The following is a 22,679-nucleotide window of genomic DNA, read 5'->3' as shown; positions in this document are numbered from 1 at the left end:
AACAGAGTGCTAATATGATGATTTTAAATATCACTGATGAACAAAAAAATAAAGAACGGTTAATATGTGGAACCCAGTCCATTGTTGGTCATGGCGAAGCGTGACCAAAAGGAGGGATTGTGAAAGTAGAATGAATATTACAAAAATAGATAGGATTAAAGAAATGCTGTCTGTACCTTTAAGGAAAATCGCTGGAAGCTGCAGTCCAGGTGTCAGGAATACAGACATTAACATAGAACAATTGCACCCTTTAAGGGCAATTGGTGAAGCATTAGCCTTAGATTGATAAGAGTTAGTAAGGAAGTAGGATATGCATGCTGGGCCCCAGGTGAATTTTGTTGTTTTTCTCTCTTTGCCCCTTTGTTCAATTCCCGCTCTTTTATCTGTATAAATAAGACTGTTTGGGTCTTGCATGGCCACTCACATTATCTGTGTGTTATTGGCAGAGCGCTGTGCTAATAAAAACAGAGTGGTCTGACAAATTGTGAGTCTTGATTCTAACTTTGCAGAACCCAGCTGCAGCCCCAGCCCCAAACATGGTTCCACCACCGGCCGAAGCCCCCAGCTCCCGGCCCCAACTGCGGGTCCACTCCCAGCCATGGCCCCCAGCTTCTGGCCCCAACTGGAGCCCCGTTCCTGGACCAGCTCCTGACAGCAGCTCCCAGGGTTCGGGCGCAAACCAGGCAAGGGAGGACTTGATCAAAAATGTTTGGGGACCACTGTCCTAGGCAGAGAAGCTCCCCTAAGGGGGAGGAGCTGCCAGAGATGACAATGACAGCAGCAGCTGTAGCAGGATAGAACCCCGGAGAGCTGCCCCTGGCTGCAGAAAGTGGATGCAGAGAATAAAGGCACAGTCTGAAATGACTCCAGCTCCGGCAAGGAGGAGCTGGAGTCATCTGGAAACTAATCCAAATCCAGCTCTGGGAAGGAATGAGGGCTCCTGACTTGAGGACAGTGAGGAGCTTGAGTGAGAGGTGCAGGCTGGAGCAGAGTGAAGGAAAAGATTTTAGTTCGGGGTTTACTTGGACTCAGAGTGGACCCCAGCAGGGGACTTTTCTCTCAGATCTTTTAGACTGTGAGGCGTAATTTAAGGAGTGCTGAAGAGGATAAACTGAGGCAGGAACCTTGCCAAGACACCCTGAAACGGCTGAGGGTGGTACATGAGGGTCTCACCCCATGATGAATCTACAAACCTGGAACCCATTTAACAGAACTGCTGCCCCTTCCCCATGCAGACAGAGCCTCGCGCTCTTCAGTCTGTCTGTGTGGGCCCCTCACCACAGGGTCTGACCTCAACAGAGCCTGCAGCACAGAGTGGGAACCTGGACCAAACACAGCCAGGGTTTGGGCACCCACCTGGCTTCCAGTGTCCCTGTCCCACCTCCCAAGCTGCTCCCCCTCCCCCACAGCCTCCAGCTCCCCCTGACCTCAGGCTGCCTCTGCCCTGTCCTGTTCCCTGGGGGTGACCCAGGGCCCAGCATGGAGCCATCAGGGTCACTACAATACTGTCTGCCACACCCAGAAGACAGGCACAGGATGGGCTCAGGGAGTTCCTGGCCCCACAATGGGACCCTCGTCCCCCCTCCCCCAAGGTTTGCTGCTGCCCTTGCTGGGCCTTGTCTGCACTCAGACCAGGAGCCCAGTGGGGCCAGCAGCCCCTTGTTCTGTCTCTGCAGTGCCTGGCTCACTCGTGGGCGCTATATCAATAATAAACACTCACTGCCCAGCACGTAAGGGCTGCATGACAGCCGGGGGCCTTGCCCATTGCACACAGGACCCTGGGGCACAGGGAGCCCTGGTTACTCTGACCCACACATTCACCCAGCAACTCCCCCGAGCTGCTGGACCTGGGTCCCTGTGGTCACAGCGCGGGCCGTTGAGTGACACTGACCGGCCGGGGTTGCTGGGGTGGGGAGAAGGAAAGGGTTACTCCCAGCGTGGTGGCACACGGTGTGTGTCTCTGAGCAGGTCCCTGCCCACTCACTCGGCCATTTGCCTCAGACACAGAGAATCCAGGTGCCGAGGGAAGGAGCAGCCCCAGCAGTGCCGCATTGGCCCTGGCACGTGCTGAGCCTGCGAGCGCAGCAGCAGAGGCAGCAGCAGAGAGAGGGGCTCAGCCATTGAGAGCAGCAGCGTCCCCACCCGCAGGGGAGGGGTCAGCACTGGGACAACAGGCCGGGCTGGGTTGAGGCTGGGAGCTCTGGCAGCAAGCGCGGTGCCAGCACCAACGGCCCTGCTGGAGACCCTGGGCCTGGCCAGCCTGGAGCAGCCAGCGAGTCTCTCAAGGCCTGGGACCCTGCCCAGGAAGGGGTTTCTGAGGGGATGACAGGAGGCTCCCCAGAGGCTGGTGATCCCTTAGAACGAGGCACTGAGCTGACTGGCTCAGGGTCCCGACAGGCTCAGGGGCCAGGGGTGTGGAATGGCCCAGAGCCCAGCCAGGTTCAGGGCCCAGTGGGCACAGACTGTGCTGGGTTGGGGGCAGTGAACGGAGAGGGGAGTAGGGATGTGCTGGCTCCAGCCCGTCACAGAGAGGAATCTGTTTCCCCCACAGCCTGGGGTTCCTGCTCCCCGGAGCCTTGTGATTCTGGCCCTGCAGCCGGCACCAACTGCGCAGCCTCCATCAGCCAGGACTGACACATCCAGATTGGCCCCTTTGACTGCCCCTGCTGGGGGTGGGTGGGAAGAGAGGAGCGGCAGGGGAGGATGAAAGAGCCAGTTCAACAATCACAGACGGAGCTCACTGAACCTTCCCAGTCCCCCTCTCCTCTGCCTTAGTTTCGTCTCTGTCCCTCCTCGCTGTCAGCTTTGTGCCTTTGCCCCTGGTTTCTGCGCTGGGGATTTGGGGAGGGGTTTGGATGGGGGCAGCTCATACTCAGCCGTTGTGACAGGGTCACACTCTTGTGAGTGAGTCTCACTCACTGAGCAGCAAACCACTGACCCAACCTCACACTGGGCTGTGCTCAGAGCAGACGAGGGGCCCGTAGGATTCAGCCTGTTACCCAGTAACACACGGCCCAGGTCAGACCGCAGCAGCCAGACCGGCCCCTCCTCCAGCTCAGAAAGCTGGGCCAGCCTTGGCTAATGGGGGCTGGGGCAGTGCTGAGCAATGGCCACACAACGCAGCCCCCACATTTCCCAGGAGAGAGGCACAGACACATCATCCGTTACCAGTCTGTGCAGCTCCCAGCACGATGAGCCCAATCCAGGCCTCACAGCACCTGGCTCAGGGACACCCAGTAACTCAGCCATGGAGGGGTCAGGATGTCAGAGTGATGGGGCCTGGTCAGATACCTGGGCAAGTACCAGCAGGTGGCTGTAAGTAGCAGGCAAACTGCCCAGCACTGAGCACATCAGCCTCCAGCTCCAGCTATCACAGCTCCAAGCCTGTCAGCTGGGTGCATGTGTGTCCTGGGGTCCCAGGCTCTGTCCAGAGCCGCAGGCACAACACAGCTGAATGTCCAATAGAATCCACTCACCTACGAATCTCTTCAGCGCTTCCCTCATGTCAAGGGAAATTTTATACACGTTCTTCAGGTCAGTAGAAACAGCTTCTGGTTCCTGGAGTTTCACATTCTCACTCCTATGAAGAAAATGTCCCATCATCACTCAGCTGCTTGTACACACAGCATCCCAGAACCACCACCAAGAATATAAGAGCAATGAACATAGGATAAACACCTATTCAATGTGCTTTTCACATCCTGAAAGGGGAAAGAGAATCAATATTCTGTATTAACACAATGTGCATAAAACTGAGGGAGTCTCACTCTGGGCATCAAACTTTCATCTAGAAAATAGATCAACCCTCCCAGGCTTCACTGTTTTGTGGTAAAATCTCATGCACCATTTTGCATTAACACTTGTTTCATTGATGTAGGTGTAAGCAGAGTCAGGATGAGCTCTACCCTGACATCCAGTGGTAAATTATGAGGAGTGGGCAAAGGAATTTCAAGAATGTGCATTTGCATTGGTAAACCCACTCCACTTAGCATAACACACAGCAGCCTGGGATGGTTCTTTTCATAGCTATGGGATCCCCAATTTCTTTGTTATTGGGGCAGGAAGGAAAAAAAAGTGCTGTCACCTTAATTATGTGAATGAGGAACTATAAGACTGCTTTATGACAGAAATGACTCAACCTACATTAAATAGTACTTGCTAGACAAGGGACATGGGTTCCAAAACTCAGTGAAAGGAAGAGAGGTTGGGGACTGGTGTGTGTACCTGATGGTATGGGCCCCTTTTGAGGGCCTGGAACACCAATTGCACATCCTCCTCTCTCCACTGTTAAAAGAGCAGAGCTAATTTTGAATCCTTTAGGAGTCCATCTAGAGGCTGCTGACCTGAATTCATGTTGGGCCAATGTGGCACTGGGGCTCCCCTGCTACAAGCTGAAACCACTAAGAGCTGAAATCACTAAAAGAGCTAAGCTTACTGAGCTGAGATCACTGAGTGGGGGAGCCTGAAGATCAATCGCTAAGCGGCTGGCAGAGCAGAGCAGTCTGCAGCATGTTGGAGCAGCCTATAGAACAGTGAGCAGTGTGGAGCGGTTTGTTGGAACGACTGATGTGGTTCACAGGTCTGCTGGAGGAACAGCACAGCTGGTGGAGTAGAGCCAGTCGTGGTGAAGGCTGCAGCAGAACTCCATGGAGAAGCAGGGCAGTCGGCCCTGGCCCAAGTAAGGTGCCCCTTAATACCCTGTGTGCGCCCCCCCGCCCATTTCCACCCAGGCTGGGGGGGGTAAAACTCTGCAGATAAACTTTTGAACTCTGGGGTGGCACTGACCAGAGACAGAGACTTTTGGGTTGTTGGACTTTGGGGTGATTGGACTTAAGACCCTAAGGGGGAAAGGACATTGCCAAATGTACTTGGAGGTGGGTTTTTTGCTTATGGTTTGTGTATAGTCCTGTTTGTGGTGTCTCTCCAACGTGATGCCGCATAGTTTCCCTCCTTTATTAAAAGGATTTTGCTACACTCGGACTCTGTGCTTGCGAGTGGGGAAGTATTGCCTCCTAGAGGCGCCTGGGGGGGTGGTAGGTAATTGTCCCAGGTCACTGGGTGGGGGCTTGAGCTGGTTTTGCATTGTGTTATTGAAACGGAACCCCTGGATACTGAACCCGGCCCTTGTTGCTGCCAACTTAGAGGGGCAGAAGGGTTACATAGGTGAGACAGGAATTTAGCTAAAGGATTCCCCTTCTAGGGACCCAACCCATGAGTATCTGTGTTTATCGACTGGTTGGGTCCAATGTTCTGGAGTCAGAGCAGGGATGGGTTCAGCTCAGTATCATTCTTGTATCATCCATTTAATCTCCCATGGCCTCATTGGGTCTCCATGAGGAGAATTCCCCTCTAACATGAACTGGGATATTTTGGAACTGATGGAGCCCTTAGCCGGATGTTCTGTTTGTCAGTAAACCACAGAACACATTTACTCTAATTGTTGGAATCCAGACCCAGGGATCTGAGTTCTAATTCTGGATGGGTGGAGAATTTTGATGCCATCTCACCTTTAGCAGCTCCACAACTGGTTGCTGACACTTCTCCTCGATCTCTGTGATCAGCTGCTGCAGAGAGGAGCTTTGCTGGGAGAGTTTGATTACATTTTCCCTTAGTCTCTGCAGAGTCTCCCTCTCCTTCTCCTCCAGGCTCTGCAGAAGCAGCTGCTCCTCCTCTCTCAGCAGCGTGTGCAGTTTGTTAAATTCACCTGCAATCATCTCTCTCTTATTCTTCACTTTGCTCTGGAGATAGAAAAAATAGTAAAGGCACAGAGAAAACATGAGCCAGATGTTGAGTTACACAGACTGGGCCTCTGTCCATGAAGCAGGGGATTAGATCAGTATCAGCTTTGTATGGCTATTTACTTCTTTGGGAAACGTCACAGTAACAGTAGCAGGTGACTGGGATGAAGTGGCCACGTGATGGCAACAGAGGCTACAAAGTGGCCGAGCGGTGCCTGGCTTGACACTGACCTGCCCCTGGCTCTGCTCACTAAGGGGGTGTCCACACTGCAATGAAGATGTGACAGCACCGTGTGTAGACACACCCAGGCTAGCTTTGATGTGGCTAGCTCGGGTACTCACAGCTATGAAGCCGCAGCAGCACAGGCTGTACAAGCCCACCCAGACCCCTGGGTATTACTCAATGACTAGCCTGCAGCTGGCTGTTGGGGCCAGGTAGATGCACCCTAGGGGCGGATTTTCCACAGAGCTCCACACCCGCAACTGGGTTTGATGTTCAGAAGAGCTCAGCTCCCAGCATGCCCCCAGCCCAGCGAGTCTGAGCCTCACCCAGGGAGGGCAAATCATCCTCCCAGCTCGTGTCTGGCCCAGGCACTGGGCAGATTCACTGCAGGGATGGTGGGTGCAGAGCGAGAAGGAACAATCTGTTTCCTCCAGGCTGCAGAGAAGCTGCGGAGCTTTGTCATGGAGACCACTGAAAACCGATGGCTGTAGCCGCCGACACACCATCCCCATGTGCAGGAGGGAAAGAGCGGCCCTGTAACAGTGAAAACACTGCACCCAATATTGAGAATTTGCCCCAATCAGAGATCTCAGGGGTGGGTCTGCACCACTGTAAAAGGGCCAGGAACTGTCCCTCCTCCGCCTACAGGAGCTGCTGTGCTGAGAAACCCACCAGAGACACAGCCTGGTGCTGCCAGCACCCTGGATGGCAGGTACCATAGGCCAGGGGAGGCTGGGCTTCCTCAAACAGGATGCAGCGCCCCTTCCTTTGGAGGATGCTGCAGACCTGCTGCCTTTGGAGTGCTGCCTGCGCTCCGCCCGGAGCCCCCGCTCCAGCTCTTCCCCCGAAGCAGAGCAGGAGGGGAGCGTGGACAGGGGCTAAGGGAGAGGAGGCCAAATGGGGGTGGAGCAGTGGGCAGGGTGATGATCGGGGCAAAGGGGAGGTTCCGGCACTCACACCCAGCCTCCCCAAATGCCGGAGGCATGCGCTGCCCATGACTGGCACCAAGCCTGTGCAATGGAGCAAACAACCAGAGCAGGTTCATAACCTCCTCCTGGAGCTTTACGGCCCTGTTATTCCTGGGAACGCTGCAGGGGGAAGGGCTCAGGGAGGAATAAACCTGGACACCCACCTGCCACTCTGTGGTTTTCTTCTCCTCTTTAGACGTCAGGGCCAGGACCTCTTCCAGCTCCTTCCTCAGAGGGCCCAGGGCTCCCTGGAGTTTCTCCTGCAGGGACATCGCGTGTGATAAACAGCCATTAGTCTGCCTGTCCAATGGGTGGACAGTACTATCCATATTGGCATTTCATACACGAGCAGTAAATATCCTGGAAGGAGGCAGCAGACTCGGCTCTGCCGGCCCCAAAGGCCCCATGGGAGCAGAGACGCCAGTCTCAGAGCAGGGGCTCTGCTCACTGCAGACACTCAGGACTTCTCAGAGCCTGTGTCTGAGCTAAAGCTTCACATCACTGAGCACAGGCCAGAGGGGAAACAGCTGGGAAGGTTCTGAACGATCCCTCCTGCCGTGCCAGTGAAGAGGTTGGGGCAGCACCTCGCTGCACTGTACCCAGACCCAGGCCAGGAACAAGACCCCACTGTGCTCTCCTCTGTCCAGGCTCCCATGTGGCCTCCCTCAGGCAGCAGCCGAGCACCTGAGCCAGGGCAGTCCCATTAATTGTACGGGGTGAAGCTGTGATGTGGCTGGAGGTCAGCGAGGAACAGGGAACATACTCGGTCTGGGGGAATGTGCCACCCATAATTGTAACTGCTCCAGAGCTGTAACAACCCAGGGCTCTCTTCCCCTTTGACAGCGTGTGATTCATTCACACAGCACAGCACCGTGCTCCTGCCCTGTCAGCTCCGCTCTGTGCAACACCCCTGGCAGCCCCCCAGAGCCACCTCCTGAGCCCCACTCCAGAAATTTCCCCATTTCCACTCTCTTTTCTCTGTGCCCTCGAGTTCTCTCCCGCTCTCTGCCCAAGGGCCCAGCTGCTGCTGAGAGCTCCTGGGGAGCTGTTCGGTGACACCTCTGCGGTGCTGCTGCAGGGAAGCAGTGAGGGAGGAAGCCAGCAGGGGCTAGTGAGACAGGAGGAGGAAAAGCAGCCATTGCATCCAGCAAAACAGCTTCATAAATGAGCTGGGATCAGAAGAGGGGTGGGAACAAAGGTGGCTGGATTCTTTGAAGCTCCACCCACAAAATAAGCTCCACCCATGTGAGTCACCAAAAGGAGACACCATGATCTGTTCAAATGGTGCATTGTTCAAAACAGGATGGAGTTGCTGATTGGCTCCAAGGGGCTCCTGGGGCCGGACTCCCCTCATGGGACTAGAATGTACCCCTGGACTCTGCTAGGCTCTCTAGGCCTGGTCCTTCTTTACTGGGGGGAAATGGGAGGTGGCATCTCCCAAACATCACCCGCTTGTGGCACTGGAAGGAGGCAGCACTGGCAATAAATGGTGCTGAGCTGTAATTCTCCCTCTCCACTCTCACACGGGGAACAAAATAATTAACAGTGTTGATATTTAAACGATCAGTTCTCCAGTCTGAAGGTAACACACTTGCATAGACTGGCCTGCAGCTCTTGTGATTTAAACCTCACTGACTGTTAACACCGACCGTGGTGTAAAAAGTCCCCTTATTTCAGCAGTGGAAGCTGGGTTTGAAAAACATTCAGAATCTCAGAGAAAAGTTTCCCACATCAGGTATCTTTTAAGACTTGATATTCTGATTCTGTCATCACACTGCCAGATCATTAATTTTGTGATAGCATCTCCCGTACAATGAAGGCTTTACAGAGCTGAATGATGCATCACACTCATGACAGGCAACTTTCAGTGAAATCAGCCTGTAATTAAAATCCAAAATTACCCATTAAACTTGACAGCAATTCCCTACCTTGTACTCCTGGGCAGCCTCCTTTATGGGAATCACCCTGTGATCGCGGGACAGATGGCAAACCGCACAGACAGAAGTTTGATCCTCTTCACAGAACAGTTTCAGAGCCTCCTGGTGTTCCCCACACACCTTCTCCTCTCCTGCTCCCTTTGCTGCCTGTAAACTCAACTGTTTGGCTATTTCTACAACTTTTGCCAGCCGCCTGTTCGGTCTGAGGTTTCCCTGTTGCACAGTTTCTCTGCACTGAGGGCAGGAGCTGTCTGTATTTGATCCCTCCCAGCACTGGGCGATGCAGGCTCGGCAGAAATTGTGCCCACAGTCTATAATCACCGGGTCCTTAAAATACTCCAGACAGATGGGGCATGTAGCTTCCTCCTGGAGACTTTCCACGGGGTTGTCTGTGGCCATGGCTCCTGTCATAAACAGATAGTTAAGAGTTAATGTCTCTTTTACCTGTAAAGGGTTAAGAAGCTCAGTAAACCTGGCTGACACCTGACCAGAGGACCAATAAGGGGACAAGATACTTTCAAATCTTGGTGGAGGGAAGTCTTTTGTTTGTGCTCTTTGTTTTGGGGGTTGTTCGCTCTTGGGACTAAGAGGGACCAGACATCAATCCAGGCTCTCCAAATCTTTCTGAATCAGTCTCTCATGTTTCAAACGTGTAAGTAATAGCCAGGCAAGGCGTTAGTCTTATTTTTGTTTTCTCAACTTGTAAATGTTCCTTTTTGCTGAGAGATTTTTACCTCTGTTTGCTGTAAGTTTGAACCTAAGGCTAGAGGGGGTTCCACTGGGCTATATGAATCTGATTACCCTGTAAAGTATTTTCCATCGTGATTTTACAGAGATAATTTTTACCTTTCTTTTTAAGAACCTGATTGATTTTTATCTTGTGTTAAGATCCAAGGGGATTGGATCTGGACTCACCAGGAATTGGTGGGGGATGGAGGGGGGATGGTTAAATTCTCCTTGTGTTAAAATCCAAGGGGTTGGATCGGTGTTCACCAGGAACTTGGTGAAAAAGCCTCTCAAGGCTGCCCAAGGAGGGGAAGGTTTTGGGGGGACAGAAAGTGATCCAGACACTGAAATTTCTGGATGGTGGCAGTGTTACCAGATCTAAACTAGTAATTAAGCTTAGAAGTGTCCATGCAGGTCCCCACATCTGTACCCTAAAGTTCAGAGTGGGGGAGGAACCTTGACATGGTGAGCAGCAGTGTGGGAAATTGCGGGGGGGGGGGAGGGAAATCAGACAATATTTTAGTCAGACAATTATTTTATGACACAGATTCAAAAAGTTAAAAAGTGTAACTGTTAATAACACAAATTGTCAACATCATGTCAAAACATGCTAAGTAAATATCCTTAAATTAAACTCTAGTAAGTTCTCAAGCAGCATTTTTCTTACCGTACCTATTTGTCAATTTCAGTTCTTATCAATGGAAATGTTTTTTCATCAGTTTGTGTGAGCAAAGTAAAATCAACATTTACTGACATCTACCGATAAAAATCTAATCCTTTCAAGTCTAGGGATATTCAATTCACAGGCCAAAAACATTGGTTAAGCTGGAATCAATGTTTCAAAGGCCTGATGCTAACGTAGGCTAAGGCAGCTCTGCCTCAGTCAGTGTAAAGGGGACACAGTGTCAAAAGTGTTGCCAACATTCATGATTTTATCATGAATCTCATGAACTTAACAATGGCCAGACTGGGTCAGACCAATAGTCCATCTAGCCCAATGGTCCATCCTGTCTTCTGACAGTGGCCAATGCCCGGTGCCCCAGAGGAAAACAACAGAACAGGTGATTGAGTGATCCATCCCCTGTCACCCATTCCCAGCTTCTGGCAAACAGAAGTTAGGGACACCTAAACAAAGGAAGTTTCTAGTTTTCTTGGTTGCAGAAAAAAGACTTCAAATGTGACCTGAGTCAGCCTAAAGCATGAGAATCAGAAGGCAAATAGAAAACTCAACATTTACTTTTTTTTATTTTGGTCTCAGAAAAGGAATCGCATCATTTTGGGTGTACTGACTCATGATTTTCAAAAGTTTGGGGTTGGCAATACTGTGCCACTGAGAACTCAGGCCTTAAATCCCCACCCCCCATGGAAAGCCCCTTAAGTTACTGCCATCATTTATCTAAGACAGCAGAGTTAACAGATAGGGAAACAGAGAGGGCAAGGTCTGGGAATGTGCATGGAGCTGGGCTGTGGGCCCAAGCAGCAAATGAGTACAGCCCCCCTGACGTAAAGGAATCACTTAGAATGCTCAGATTTATGTTTAGGTCCTTAGAGCCTTTGCTGGAAAAGCCAGGTCTGAAAACAAACTGATCACTACCAAGGAGTTATTGCCAGCACCACGTAAGCAAAAATGAGGAGGCTGCTGAAGAAAACGAGGATTTTTCTTCTAAAAAATTATATTCTGGACTGCTTGTTTGTTTGTGAGCAGTCAGGATTTGCCTTGGTCATGTTCTCAACCTTTTCTACTCAGCCCTGAGAGCAAGAAACAGACCTTCGTTAAAGTGAGAGCTGAGATGGTCACGTAATCACAGGATTCCAAGAGCTGTGGCATTAAGAGAAACACCAGCTAGTGAAGGAGTCAGTGTGAAGTCAGGAAAACCTGCGACAATCCCAATATGATGGTTTTGTGATTTGATGTGGACCGGAAACAGCTGCACTCCTAGCTATTGTAGGTCCTTACCTGGCCCCCAGCCCCGCACTGTCTGAGCAACTCACAAACTTCCATGTGCTTAGACCAGGGGCGGCTCTAGCCATTTCACCACCCCAAGCACAGCGGCACACCGCAGGGGGCGCTCTGCCGGTCGCCGGTCCCGTGGCTCTGATGGACCTCCTCTAGATGTGCCTGCAGATGGTCCGCTGGTCCCGCGGCTCCACCTCCCAGAGCCACGGGACCGGCGGACCCTCCACAGGCACGTCTGCAGGAGGTTCACCGGAGCCGTGGGACCGGCAGACCCTCCGCAGGCACGTCTGCAGGAGGTCCACCGGAGCCGCCTGCCACCCTTCTGGTGACCGGCAGAGCCCCCCTGGCATGCCGCCCCAAGCACGCGCTTGGCGTGCTGGGGCCTGGAGCTGCCCCTGGCTTAGACTCATCAGGCTGCTGTGCAAAGACACCTGTACCTGAGTAGTGTGGGGGCAGAGTCAGGGCAGCGCCTTCAGCTGATGTTACTGAGCATGCTCAGTCTGTGTGAGCATGGTCACTACAAGCCAAGCAGCAAATTGGGGGGGGGAGGCACATGGGTTTATTTGTCTCCCTCCTCCCCACACAAACACAATGGCTCTGTTGCTGTGCCATGTGAAAGGTTGTTACCCTCATAGGCCCAGACAAAATAAATGACTTACCTGACTTCACACAGAGCAAAACTTGGATCTGTGCAGGTTAACTTAGCACCTTAACTACGGGGCAAACCTTTTGCTCTGCAGCCAAAACCTGGGAGAAGAGGATGAGGATGAGAAGATGGATGGGGACACACAGACACAGAGTTTGTCTGATAATCACCTCACTGACACTCCCCACAGGCACTAGGCCAGTCTGTGCAGAGTCAGGTGATAATGGTGAAATCACTAGTCCCTGAGGTGGGCTTTTAGGGGGCTCTGCTATCCCATGATTGGCTTCCTTTGATTGGCCCCGGCATCTAATTAGGCCTAGAAATCTGCTTCATTGCCTTTGGGCTGTGTCTCTAGAGAACCCTGAGACAGGGGGTATACTTTTTTATCCACCCTTCCTGTACCTTTTCCAGCTCTGGGCTCTCTCCTTTTATCCCAGGCCTTGTTTCCCCAATTGGTTGCAGCTGTGGGTGCCTGTCTCCATGATTGGCAGCTGAGGCAGCTGTGTGGGAGCGTGGTCAGGCTGCTTGCCTGCAGGCCGGAGAGGCACCCCTCCCCCTACAAAACTCTGCTCAGTATGGGCCAGGAGGTGTAGACCCCATTACAGGTGGACAGGAGTGAAAGTGAATCATTTTGTGGACACAAGAACAAATGGATATAAACTGGACACTAGGAAGTTTAGACTTGAAATTAGACAAAAGTTTCTAACCATTAGAAGAGTGAAGTTCTGGAACAGCCTTCCAAGGGGAGCAGTGGGGGCAAAAGACATATCGGGCTTCAAGACTAAGCTTGATAAGTTTATGGAGAGGATGGTATGATGGGGTAGCCTAATTTTGGCAATTAATTTGGCAATTGATCTTTGATTATCAGCAGGTAAGTATGCCCATTGGTCTGTGATGGGATGGGATCTGAGTTACTACAGAGAATTCTTTCCTGGGTGCTGGTTGGTGAGTCTTGCCCACATGCTCAGGGTTTAACTGATCGCCATATTTGGGGTTTGAAAGGAATTTTCCTCCAGGGCAGATTGGCAGAGGCCCTGGAGGTTTTTCACCTTTCTCTGCAGTATGGGACACGGGTCATTTGCTCGAGGATTCTCTGCAGCTTGAGGTCTTCAAACCACAATTTGAGGACTTCAATGGCTCAATCATAGGTTAGGGGTTTGTTGCAGGAGTGGGTGGGTGAGATTCTGTGGCCTGCATTGTGTAGGGGGTCAGACTAGATGATCATAATGGTCCCTTCTGACCTTAAAGTCTATGAGTCTATTTTTCAGGCCTGCTCTGAAATGCTCAGACTGTGTCTGATACCTAGTCACTTACTGTGCTCAGCTGCCCACAGCCCCATCTCCCCTGTGGAAACAGGGTTAAAGGATTTAAATATAGGCCTCTCAGTTGTAAGAAACGGAGCAACTGCCATGGTAAGTCTTAGCCTAATCTCGTGGGACCCATAGAAGCAGGGCTCACATCAGAAGCAGGTAGGAAGACAACTGAGTAGAGTCAGTGTGACCCAGCCTTGAGATAGTGATGTTTTGAGAACAGAAGTGAGAAAATACAGGAATGGGTAGGACATAACATAAACAGACTGCAAATGTTTTTAATTACTGCAGGCTACTAAAATGTATAAATGCTTGTGTGATATTGTTTGTACTTTGGAAAAACTGAGGCAGAGATGCTCTCTGCCAGCTGTATTCTTCCCTTGCAATTGCTCAAATAAAGGTGGATTTTGTTGCTTCCAACCTGAGAGTGGAGTTTGTTTCTTCCACACACCCCAGTTCTGTTTTCATTCGCTAGACAAGCTTTCCACTGGGGATCCCTCATTTCTGAAAAGATCTCTGTGGAGGAAGGGATAAGAAACAGAGACACAAACATCTCTCCCTCACCCACAGTCTCTGCCAGTCCCTGCTCCTCCTCTGGTGCAGAACTAAATTTAAAACCAGCCCACTGGGGCTGTGAGCAGGTAAATCTCCTCCCTACCCCAGCAGCTTCCCCAGGGCAATAACCCAATGCCTCCCCCCCACTATATGGACAGAGGCTGAAAGTCCATCTGATAGCAGCTCAGGGGCCTGTGGAATGTGCTGGGATCTCAGCCTGGCCCCTAGTGGGGCAGGTGCAGGGCCGCCCAGAGGGGGGGGCAAAGGGGGCAATTTGCCCCGGGCTCCGCAGGGGCCCCCAAGAGAAGAGCGGAGGCTCCCGCCTCCGCCCCTCTCTTGGAGTCTCAGCGCATCAAGCGCCGAGTCTCCGGCCGAGCCCCTGAGCCCCGCCCCGAGCCAAGCCGCGTGGTGAGGGGGCGGGGCTGGGAGCTCCAACGGGGCCTGAGCCCCGCCCCGCTCAGAGCGGCGTGGGGAGGGGGCGGGGCAGCTGCCTCCGCTGGGCGTGGAGCTCACAGCCCCGCCCCCACACCACGCGGCTCTGAGCGGGACGGAGCTCAGGCACCGCCGGATGCGCGCTCGGGTAAGAGGCCGGGGCCAGGGCCGGGGCTGGGGTGGGGGGGAAGCGGGACCTGCCGCCGCCGCCGCCGAAGCGCAGCCCGGTCTTCGGCGGCGGGGGGCCCCTTCTGTTCCAGGACCCGCCGCTGAAGTGCCCCGAAGGCCCGCGGCGGGGACCCCCCCCACCACCGAATTACCACCGAAGACCGGGCTGCGCTTCGGCGGGGGGTCCCGCTTCGGCGGTAATTCAGCGGCGGGGGGCTCCCACCGCAGGTCTTCGGGGCACTTTGGCGGCGGGTCCCAGAACGGAAGGGCCCCCACCGCCGAAGACCCCGGGCCCCCGGAATCCTCTGGGCGGCCCTGGGCAGGTGACCCCCCACACACACACCCAGGAAAGCCTGCCTCCAATTTTCTCCCTTCTTCTCAATCCCAGCAGCAAGGCCAGGGACTAAGGGGTGTTTGGAGACCACACTCCTCCCACCAGGTGATGGCTGAGGCCCAATGGCCAAAGGAATCTGGGGAGCGGCCTTCTGGAGCCAGAAAAGGAGCTGCAGCAGTGATGGGAAAGGCCTGCTGGGCAGAGCTGCTGCTGGCGAAGCAGCTGGTTACTTCATGAGCACCCGGCTAGGGTCAAGCAGAGGATCTCACTGCAGCTGGTTGGTTGGTTTGTTTTCTGCTGATGAATTGCCTGAGAGTTGCAGTCATCAGTCAAACACAGGTGACAAGCAGTTATTTTTGGCTAACAGAAGTGGCCTCCAGGAGCTGTGACGGGGGGTCTGGAGAGATGAGTCCCTGGGCCCATGTCACTTGCAGCTGACTGTGCCCATGAGACAATCCCCAGACTGCTGAGGGGAACAGTCGGATGAGGGGTGGGAATCATGGGCTGGGGTAAAGTGAAACAAGCCAGAGGACATGACCATGGGTGGTGAGTTCTATGGGCCCATGGTGCCTGGGCACCAGGAATATTCCTGGCCCAGGCCCAGCTCCAGCAATGTCTGAGCCCAGGTCTCCCCCTTGGCCCTGTCTTCTGCCTAGGGTGCCTCCCAGGCCATTTAAAACAGCCCAGGACTGGCACCGGCACCACCGCAGAGCTGAGCAACTTCCTGCCTGCTCGATCCACGTGGCTGCTGCCCCCCCCCCCTGTAGCCTCTGGGAGGGTGGGTCTGTGTCCTGCCCCAAGTGCACCTGTGGCCAATAGGAAGCTGTGGGGGAAATGCCTGGGGGTAGCAGCACATGGAGACTCCTGGCCTGCCCTGCCTAGGAGCCCCAGGTAAGTGCTGCACCCCCCACCCCCTCCCAGAGCCTGCACCCAAACTCTTGCCTGCACCCCTCATCCCCTTCTGCACCCCCTGAGCCTGCACACAAATACCATCCTAGAGCCTGCCCCCCAGATCCCCTCCCCCCACCCAACCTCTTATCTGTACTGCACCCCAATCCCCTGCCCCAGCCCAGGGCCAGCACCCCAGACCTCCTCCCCCCACCCAAACTCCCCCGCCAGAGCCTTAGGCAGGTGGGGGCCGAGTTGCAGGGGACAGGTACTGGGCACCACCAAAATTTCTACAAACCTGCCACCCCTGGCCATGAGGGCAATTCTCACTTTACCTTCCCAGCCCTAGCCAGAGCCAGGCATTGGTAAGTGCCACCCAGGGAATCCAGGCTGCTCTGGGGTGCCCCAGACCCTCCACCTCCCTTGGCAGGAGGCCCAAGAGCAGGGTGGGCCACTCAGAGCAGGCCAGGGGTCAGGACCTCAGGGAGAGGAGGAGCAGCAGGGGTGGGGCCACTGAGAGGGACAAGGCCTCATGGCAAGGCGGGGGGGCTAAGGCCAGCTTCAGCTCCCACACCAGGAAGAGGCTGGCACCGCCAGCAGGGGCTACACCTCACAGGAGGGGAGCTGATCACCTTATCGGCTCCCCTGCCACGAAGTGCCACCCCTGTCAGTGCCATTCCATGTCTGCCCAAGGCTTGCATTTTGGGGGTTGATGTGGCTCCTTGCCCCTCAAACAGTGACCATGTTAAAAAGTTGGGGGCCCATGGCCCCTCTGGACCCGGTGCCCCAGTAGACACTGCATTGCTTACATCCACTGTTACTGGCTTTCAGGAGCCATCCCACAATGGCCTGACACTGACAGTACAATTGATACAAGCACTTCTGGTGAGGACACGCACCACTGACACAAGGAGCAAAGTGCAGACAGGCACAAGCGATGCAGTGACTGTGATGGTTGTGTGCAAATGCAAGTTAGTTCGACTTAATTTTGTAGTATAGACATGCCCTGAGTGATAGTCTACCCGGGTCTCAGTGCCAGGATGATCAGCCTCACTCCCAGCCTGGGGGGAGCAGAATGGGACTCAGATCCAGAGTTACTTTATTTCACTGTCCCTCCCATAGAGTTTCTGCTGCTTTTCTTCATTTTTCCCCTCCCTCCTCCATTATTTTAGGGCAACAGAAATGACCTCCAGGAGCACTGGGGAGGAGACTGGAGACATGAATTCCTAGGTCTGTGCCATTTGCAGCTATTGGTGCCAACAATGTGATTTCCAGAATGCTTTGAACAGCAGCAGCATTGGAGGGGAGAGGGCTCCATCCCCCGTGCACAGGAGAAAGGAAAAACCAGTCTGGGGCAGTTACTGAGCTGGAAAATCCACCAAAGAAACCCAAAAGAGGCAAAAGGGAGGAGGAGCATAGGGAAGAGGGTGAGAATTGCAGCTGCTGAGTGCAACAACCCCTCTGCACTTGGCCTCAGGTCCCTTTAGACCCTGGGTGGGAAGTTTGGGAAGCAGCTTCCTGGGCCCGAGAAAGTGAAGTTGACTATGGCAGGAAGGAAGCACTGACTGGAGATGCTCTTGGGAATGCACGTAGATACACAGACTGCTCTGTAACTGGCCACATCTTCTACTCCTGGAGGCAATTCTTCACCACTGTAGACCCAGAGTTCATGTGTCCTGCAGAATCCTTTTCTGTAGAAAATACGTTTCTGCCCAAGAAGTGCTGCAGTTCTACCTCTTCGCCACCAGAGGCTGCTGTGGCACAAGAATAGCCTGGAGCATAAACTCAGCGGGCTGTTCTGGCACCACCGCATCCTCTGGTGGGGAAAAGGTGCAACTGCAGCACTTCTGCAGCCGAATGTATTTTCTGTGGGGAAAAAAATTCTGTGCGTGCCCAGCGGTGCAGAATTCCACCAGGATTAGAAGTTCATCACAGCACCCTGCCCATGGAGCCAAATTAGGACAGAGTGGGGCACACGGGGCCATAGGTACCAGCTGCTTCCTTTGCCTGGGGGTGCTAGGAATGCCCCTCTGCCATGTACATTGGCCAAACCAAACAGTCTCTACATAAAAAAAATAAATGGACACAAATCAGACATTAGGAATGGTAACAGGAAATCAAGCCTGGAGAGTGGGAGCAGGAACAGCTAACACATGGTCCAGAAGACAGGGGAGCTCGGGTGCTCAGACAGCTTCTTGTTCCTGCTGTTGGTTTGAGGAGGTCCCGGGGGCCGAATAGCTGCTCTGGGACTCTGCCAATAGGCCTCAGGAATGGAGCCTCAAACTGGATCTGGACTTTGTAAGTCTTAGGTAAACAGTTTTTAGGAGGCTTCCAGGTGGCCTGCTGGAGTGAACCCTGCTCCCATGAACCCTGCAGACCTGGGTTAATGACCCATGGGTCATGACAGTGACTGATCTCTCCCCGCTCAAACCTTCTGCAAGAAACAGTCTCCAGGATCCCAGACACATCCTCTGAGAATAAAAAAACAAAGTCATAATAATAGGAGATATCCTATCTTCTAGAACTGGAAGGGACGTTGAAAGGTCATTGAGTCCAGCCCCCTGCCTTCACTAGCAGGACCAAGAACTGATTTTTGCCTCATATCTCTAAGTAACCCCCTTAAGGATTGAAATCACAACCCTGGGTTTAACAGGCCAATGCTCAAACCACTGAGCTATCCCTCCCCTCAATGATAACTAGGCTCTGTAACAGGAGCCCCCTCTTTGTTGCAACAGCCCCAAGTGCCCAGAAGAGTGAACAGTTCTTACCTCCAGGAGATGCATGGGATCTTCCATCTAAGCCTCAATGGGACCCATGGTGCTTGGTTTGACAGGAGGAGATCATCTCTCCCCACTGCTCTCTGAGCTGGGCTGGCTGCAGCTTACATCTGTGTAAGAGGCTGGGACAGAGACTGGAAGAGTGATGTTACAAATCATGGTCCAGGCAACTCAGAAGGAGAACAGAGGGTCTGAAACCGAAAGGAAAAGCAATCAAATCAGTGGATTCAACAGAGAATTTTTGTACCGTACAGGGACATCAAATAAGGTCTGTTAGAAAAGCTGAGATGTTAGTCTGCAAACTGCTAAGGCCAAGATTGTGACTCTTAAGATTCAGTTTTAGTCACTACAAAGTGTGTTTTGTTTTGTTTGCCTGTTTGAAATGTCTCTTTCTCTTGCTTAGTATCACTTAAATCTCTTCTTTGTTACTATGCTTCCCTAAGCATCTCACCACACAGTGTTGTGTGTGTGAGTGGAGTGTGAGTCTCCAGCCCACCTAACAGGCTGAGCTGTGCCCTGTTTCTTTGAAGGTAGCGAATAATTTCGGAGTGGTGCTGGGCACAGAGTCCACAGGCAGTTCACCAGGCATCTCCTGTGAAGCCCAAAAAGAACAAAGGAGCAGGAGAGATTCAGGCCCCACTGACCCATGGGAACTTCCCATAGAAGAGGCTACACAGTGCTCCAGACACAGCCAGCAGGATCCCTCCCACAAGCTGGGCTATGTCCTTCCCCTCCCAGCCCCACAGCTTCTTCCCCACCCCAGCCTCAGTAACCCCTCCCATCTCCCTGGTCTCCCCACCCACTCTCCAATACCAGGCTGTTTCCATAATGGAAGCAGCTTTGTACCAGAGTTCACTCACCGCTAGATCCTGGCCAGGCCTCGTCTCAAAGCTTTCTAGCTGGGCTAGCAACCCCGTTGATAGTCACTCTTGCAGTTTGTTGGCTGGTAACTCAGCCCTCCAGCCAGGTGACTGCCCTTTAGTCCACTGCTTCCTGGGTCACGCTCCTTCCAAACAAAGTCCAAAAATGTCTTGAACAGAAACAAGGCCTTCCACCCTCGTGGGGAGCTCTTCCTCAGCCTGATTTCGGCTTGATCTGCCCTTCTTGGGTTTCTATGGTCTTCTATGTCCCCTTCCTTAGGGACGGTGGGAGAACCCAGCCCTACCCTGGACTCCAGGTTTTGGCTCAAGGCCGTATACTGAACAGCTAGGGCTGCTTCTGTACTTTTGCTGCTGTTTTTCCTTGTTTCCTCTCAGGTGGGGCTCACTTGGTCATCAATTTGGCCTAGCTCCAGGCTTTGCAGCCACAGGCTAAGCCACCCTGTGAAATACCCTCCTCCTTAAAATCCGGCCCAACCTGGGGCCAAGTTCTACTCTTGTCCAATCTTCATTCCTCACCATCTTTTCGCCGTCAGTGGCTGTGCACTCGTACAGCCTCATACTCACCAGAACTCAGAGGCCATCCTTCTCTTCCTGCAGCTACTCATTCTCATTAACAACTGCTTGCAGAGCCTTGTTCTGAAGCCACTAAGCTTCTTCTGTAGCCTTTTTTCTACTGCTGCTGCATCCCCCAAAACCTTTTCCATCAGGGTATGAGCACACACCACTGCTCGACTCTCATGACTGATTCATCTCTGTGCCAACTATTTCATCCTTCACCTCACTGCAGCACCCGACAGGTGTGTTGGAGGAGGGTCTGCAAGGTCCATGGCCACCCCTGCCATCTCCACCTAGCCTGCCTCATGTGTGTTTGTCCAAGAGGACACCTTCTCCTTTCTTTCTACCTTCTTGGGGCCCTGGGCCCTCTTTTTGCCACTCAGGAATTTCCTATGCAGGCCGGGTCTTTCGATATGGCCTGCTTCTTTGCACCCAAACCAAAGAACTTTTGTTCCCATCTTGGCATTAGGCTATGCTTGTACACTTTCTCATGCGCTGCTCTCCTGGCCTAACCTTCTCAGCACTGACCCAGCATGCTCGCCGAGTCTACTCTTTTTGTCCGTGGGCATAGCAGGTTGATTTCCCTTTGCAGGATCTCTCACAGGTATTGCTGCTGCTCCCTCAAGATTACCAGCAGCATCTGTAGCTCTGCCTGCACTTCCTTCTGCTTCTGTTCGGTTTCTAGGAGCTGCTGGAGAAACCCAAGCCCTGCTTTGGCTGCTTAACCAGTCCCTGGAACTCAAATGGGAAATCCCACTTGTGGGGATGGACCTTCCTTCAGTAACCAAGACTTCCATGAGCCCTCATGGATGACAGGGGGAATTCAGTCCTGCTGACTATGCCAATAATCAATGAATCTACTCATTGTTAGGTGCCCTCTGGTCCTCCATCAATGGTCACTCCAGCACCATGGCAGTCTCTCTGCCTGGTAATTCAGCCCTTTGGCCGGCTTATCACCTTTAGTTCATGCTTCTGGGGCTCAGCTTGTCACACACTGAAAGTCCAAAGAGGTCTTCCCAGAGAAAAAAATTATTTTGCTCTCGCTGGGGCTCTGGCTCAGCCTGCAGCTCCCTTGCTGGGTTTGATAACCCTCTCAGGGTGCGTGTATGTCCCCTTCTTTGGGGCCAGTAGAAGAACCCGGTCCCACCCTGACACTGGTAGCAGCCCAGGGCTCTGTGCTCAACAGCTAGGGCTGCTCTTTTCTCTTTGCTGTAGGTTTCTCTGGGCACATCCCACCTCTCTTCTCAAGTTCCCTTCTAGGCTTTCCTTGCTGCTTTCAACTTCCTACCTAGTTCTCATTCCAGTTCATAGCCCAGCTAGGCTTTATCGCCGCTGAAGTCTGGTTCTTTCAGGGCCAATACATGGTCCCTCTGAGGTAGGACTCATTCTGTAATCAGTCTGGCTAAGCCCCAGGCTCTGCAGCCCAGGGGAAAGCACTCTCCTTTCTCTGTTACAGACCTGCGCTGCCCAGTCCTGCTCTTACTGGGTTGAGTTGAGTCTTGCTCACATGCTCAGTGTTTAGCTGATCGCCATATTTGGGCTTGGGAAGAATATTTCCTCCAGGGCACATTGGCAGAGTCCCTGGGGGTTTTTCACCTTCCTCTGCAGTATAGGGCATGTGTGGTTCACTTGCTGGAGGATTCTCTGCACCTTAAAGTCTTTAAAGCATTATTTGAGAACTTCAGTAGTCCAGACATAGGCTAGGGGTTTATTACAAGAATGGGTGGGTCAGATTCTATTGTGCAGGAGGTCAGACTAGATGATCATAATGGTCCCTTCTGATCTTAAAGTCTAGGAGTCTTAGAGTTCGGACCTCCCCCATTCAGACCTGGTTTCCAGAGGGGCTAAGTTCACAAAGGCACGGCTGGCTGCAGTTGGAGTTTTGCTGGTTTTGGTGACTCTGACATTCATCATTCAGAGGCTGACAGGTTTGTTGAGGGGATGGTGAAACCTCATTGCTGATCAGAAGGAGGTCAGAGTCAGGTCTCTAGGAGCTGAAGGTTCGTTTGTCCTGCTGCGGGAAGTGGAGCTGGAGAGCGGAGATGTTTTGTGAATGAGACTTCATGATGGAGTTGGAGACTGAGGGATGGGAGCCTCCTCCCAGAAATGCTCCCAGGAGAACAGGTTTGAGGACATCTCTGGGGAGCCTCTTGCTAGGAAAAAAACAAAAGTGGCACATTGATGGAGATGTTTCTGTACAAGGGATGGGGGAATCTCCCAGCCAGGCTATGCAGCTGGGATCCCATTTCTCCCTCAAGAGACCCATATGCCCAAAGAAGTAAATGGCTCTTACCTCCATGAGGGAGCGGGGTTTTCCCTCTCAGCCTCTTTGGGAACTATCACTGCTTGGTTTCATAGGACAAGGTGACCTGTCTCCACTGCTCCCTGAGGTGGCTCAGCTTCTGACTGCACCCATCTGGGAGGCTGTCACACCCCCCAGGGCCTAGAAGACAGGTGGGGAGGAGGTTCCTATTCATGTTACCCTCTGAGAGCCCATAGAAGGACCAAAGGAAAAATAAAGGGCAGGAGGTGAAGCAGGCCCTGAGCCTCTGGCCCATCCTCACCTCCTCAAATGTGGAGCTTC

General features: G+C 53.0%; 2 protein-coding genes across 4 annotated transcripts in view; both read right to left on the bottom strand.

Annotated features, from left to right (window-relative positions):
• Positions 1–12,414, bottom strand: part of LOC123345324 (E3 ubiquitin-protein ligase TRIM39-like) — a 29,048-nt gene extending 16,634 nt beyond the window's left edge. The window contains exons 1-6 of one of the 2 annotated variants that reach the window (XM_044982115.1): positions 12,366–12,414; positions 8,858–9,270; positions 7,094–7,189; positions 5,508–5,738; positions 3,679–3,701; positions 3,477–3,580 (exon numbers count right to left, since the gene is read on the bottom strand). In XM_044982115.1, coding sequence (XP_044838050.1) covers positions 3,477–3,580; positions 3,679–3,701; positions 5,508–5,738; positions 7,094–7,189; positions 8,858–9,265 — 862 coding nt within the window. In that variant the 5' untranslated portion in view covers positions 9,266–9,270; positions 12,366–12,414. Of the gene's footprint in view, positions 1–3,476; positions 3,581–3,678; positions 3,702–5,507; positions 5,739–7,093; positions 7,190–8,857; positions 9,271–12,208; positions 12,286–12,365 lie in introns of those variants that run through there. The other variant, XM_044982113.1, reaches the window with a different exon arrangement.
• A 9,563-nt stretch (positions 12,415–21,977) lies between these two features.
• The window catches only part of LOC123345337, a 716,016-nt gene continuing 715,314 nt past the window's right edge, over positions 21,978–22,679 (bottom strand). For both annotated transcript variants that reach the window (XM_044982129.1, XM_044982128.1), the window contains exon 9: positions 21,978–22,244. The gene's annotated coding sequence lies outside the window, so the exon portion shown is untranslated. The remainder of the gene's footprint in view (positions 22,245–22,679) is intronic.

Source organism: Mauremys mutica, chromosome 12 (genome assembly GCF_020497125.1).
Source record: "Mauremys mutica isolate MM-2020 ecotype Southern chromosome 12, ASM2049712v1, whole genome shotgun sequence".
NCBI classification, from domain to species: Eukaryota; Metazoa; Chordata; order Testudines; family Geoemydidae; genus Mauremys; species Mauremys mutica.
The sequence above is the reverse complement of the archived record's forward strand: the minus strand, read 5'-3'. Positions and strand labels throughout refer to the sequence as shown.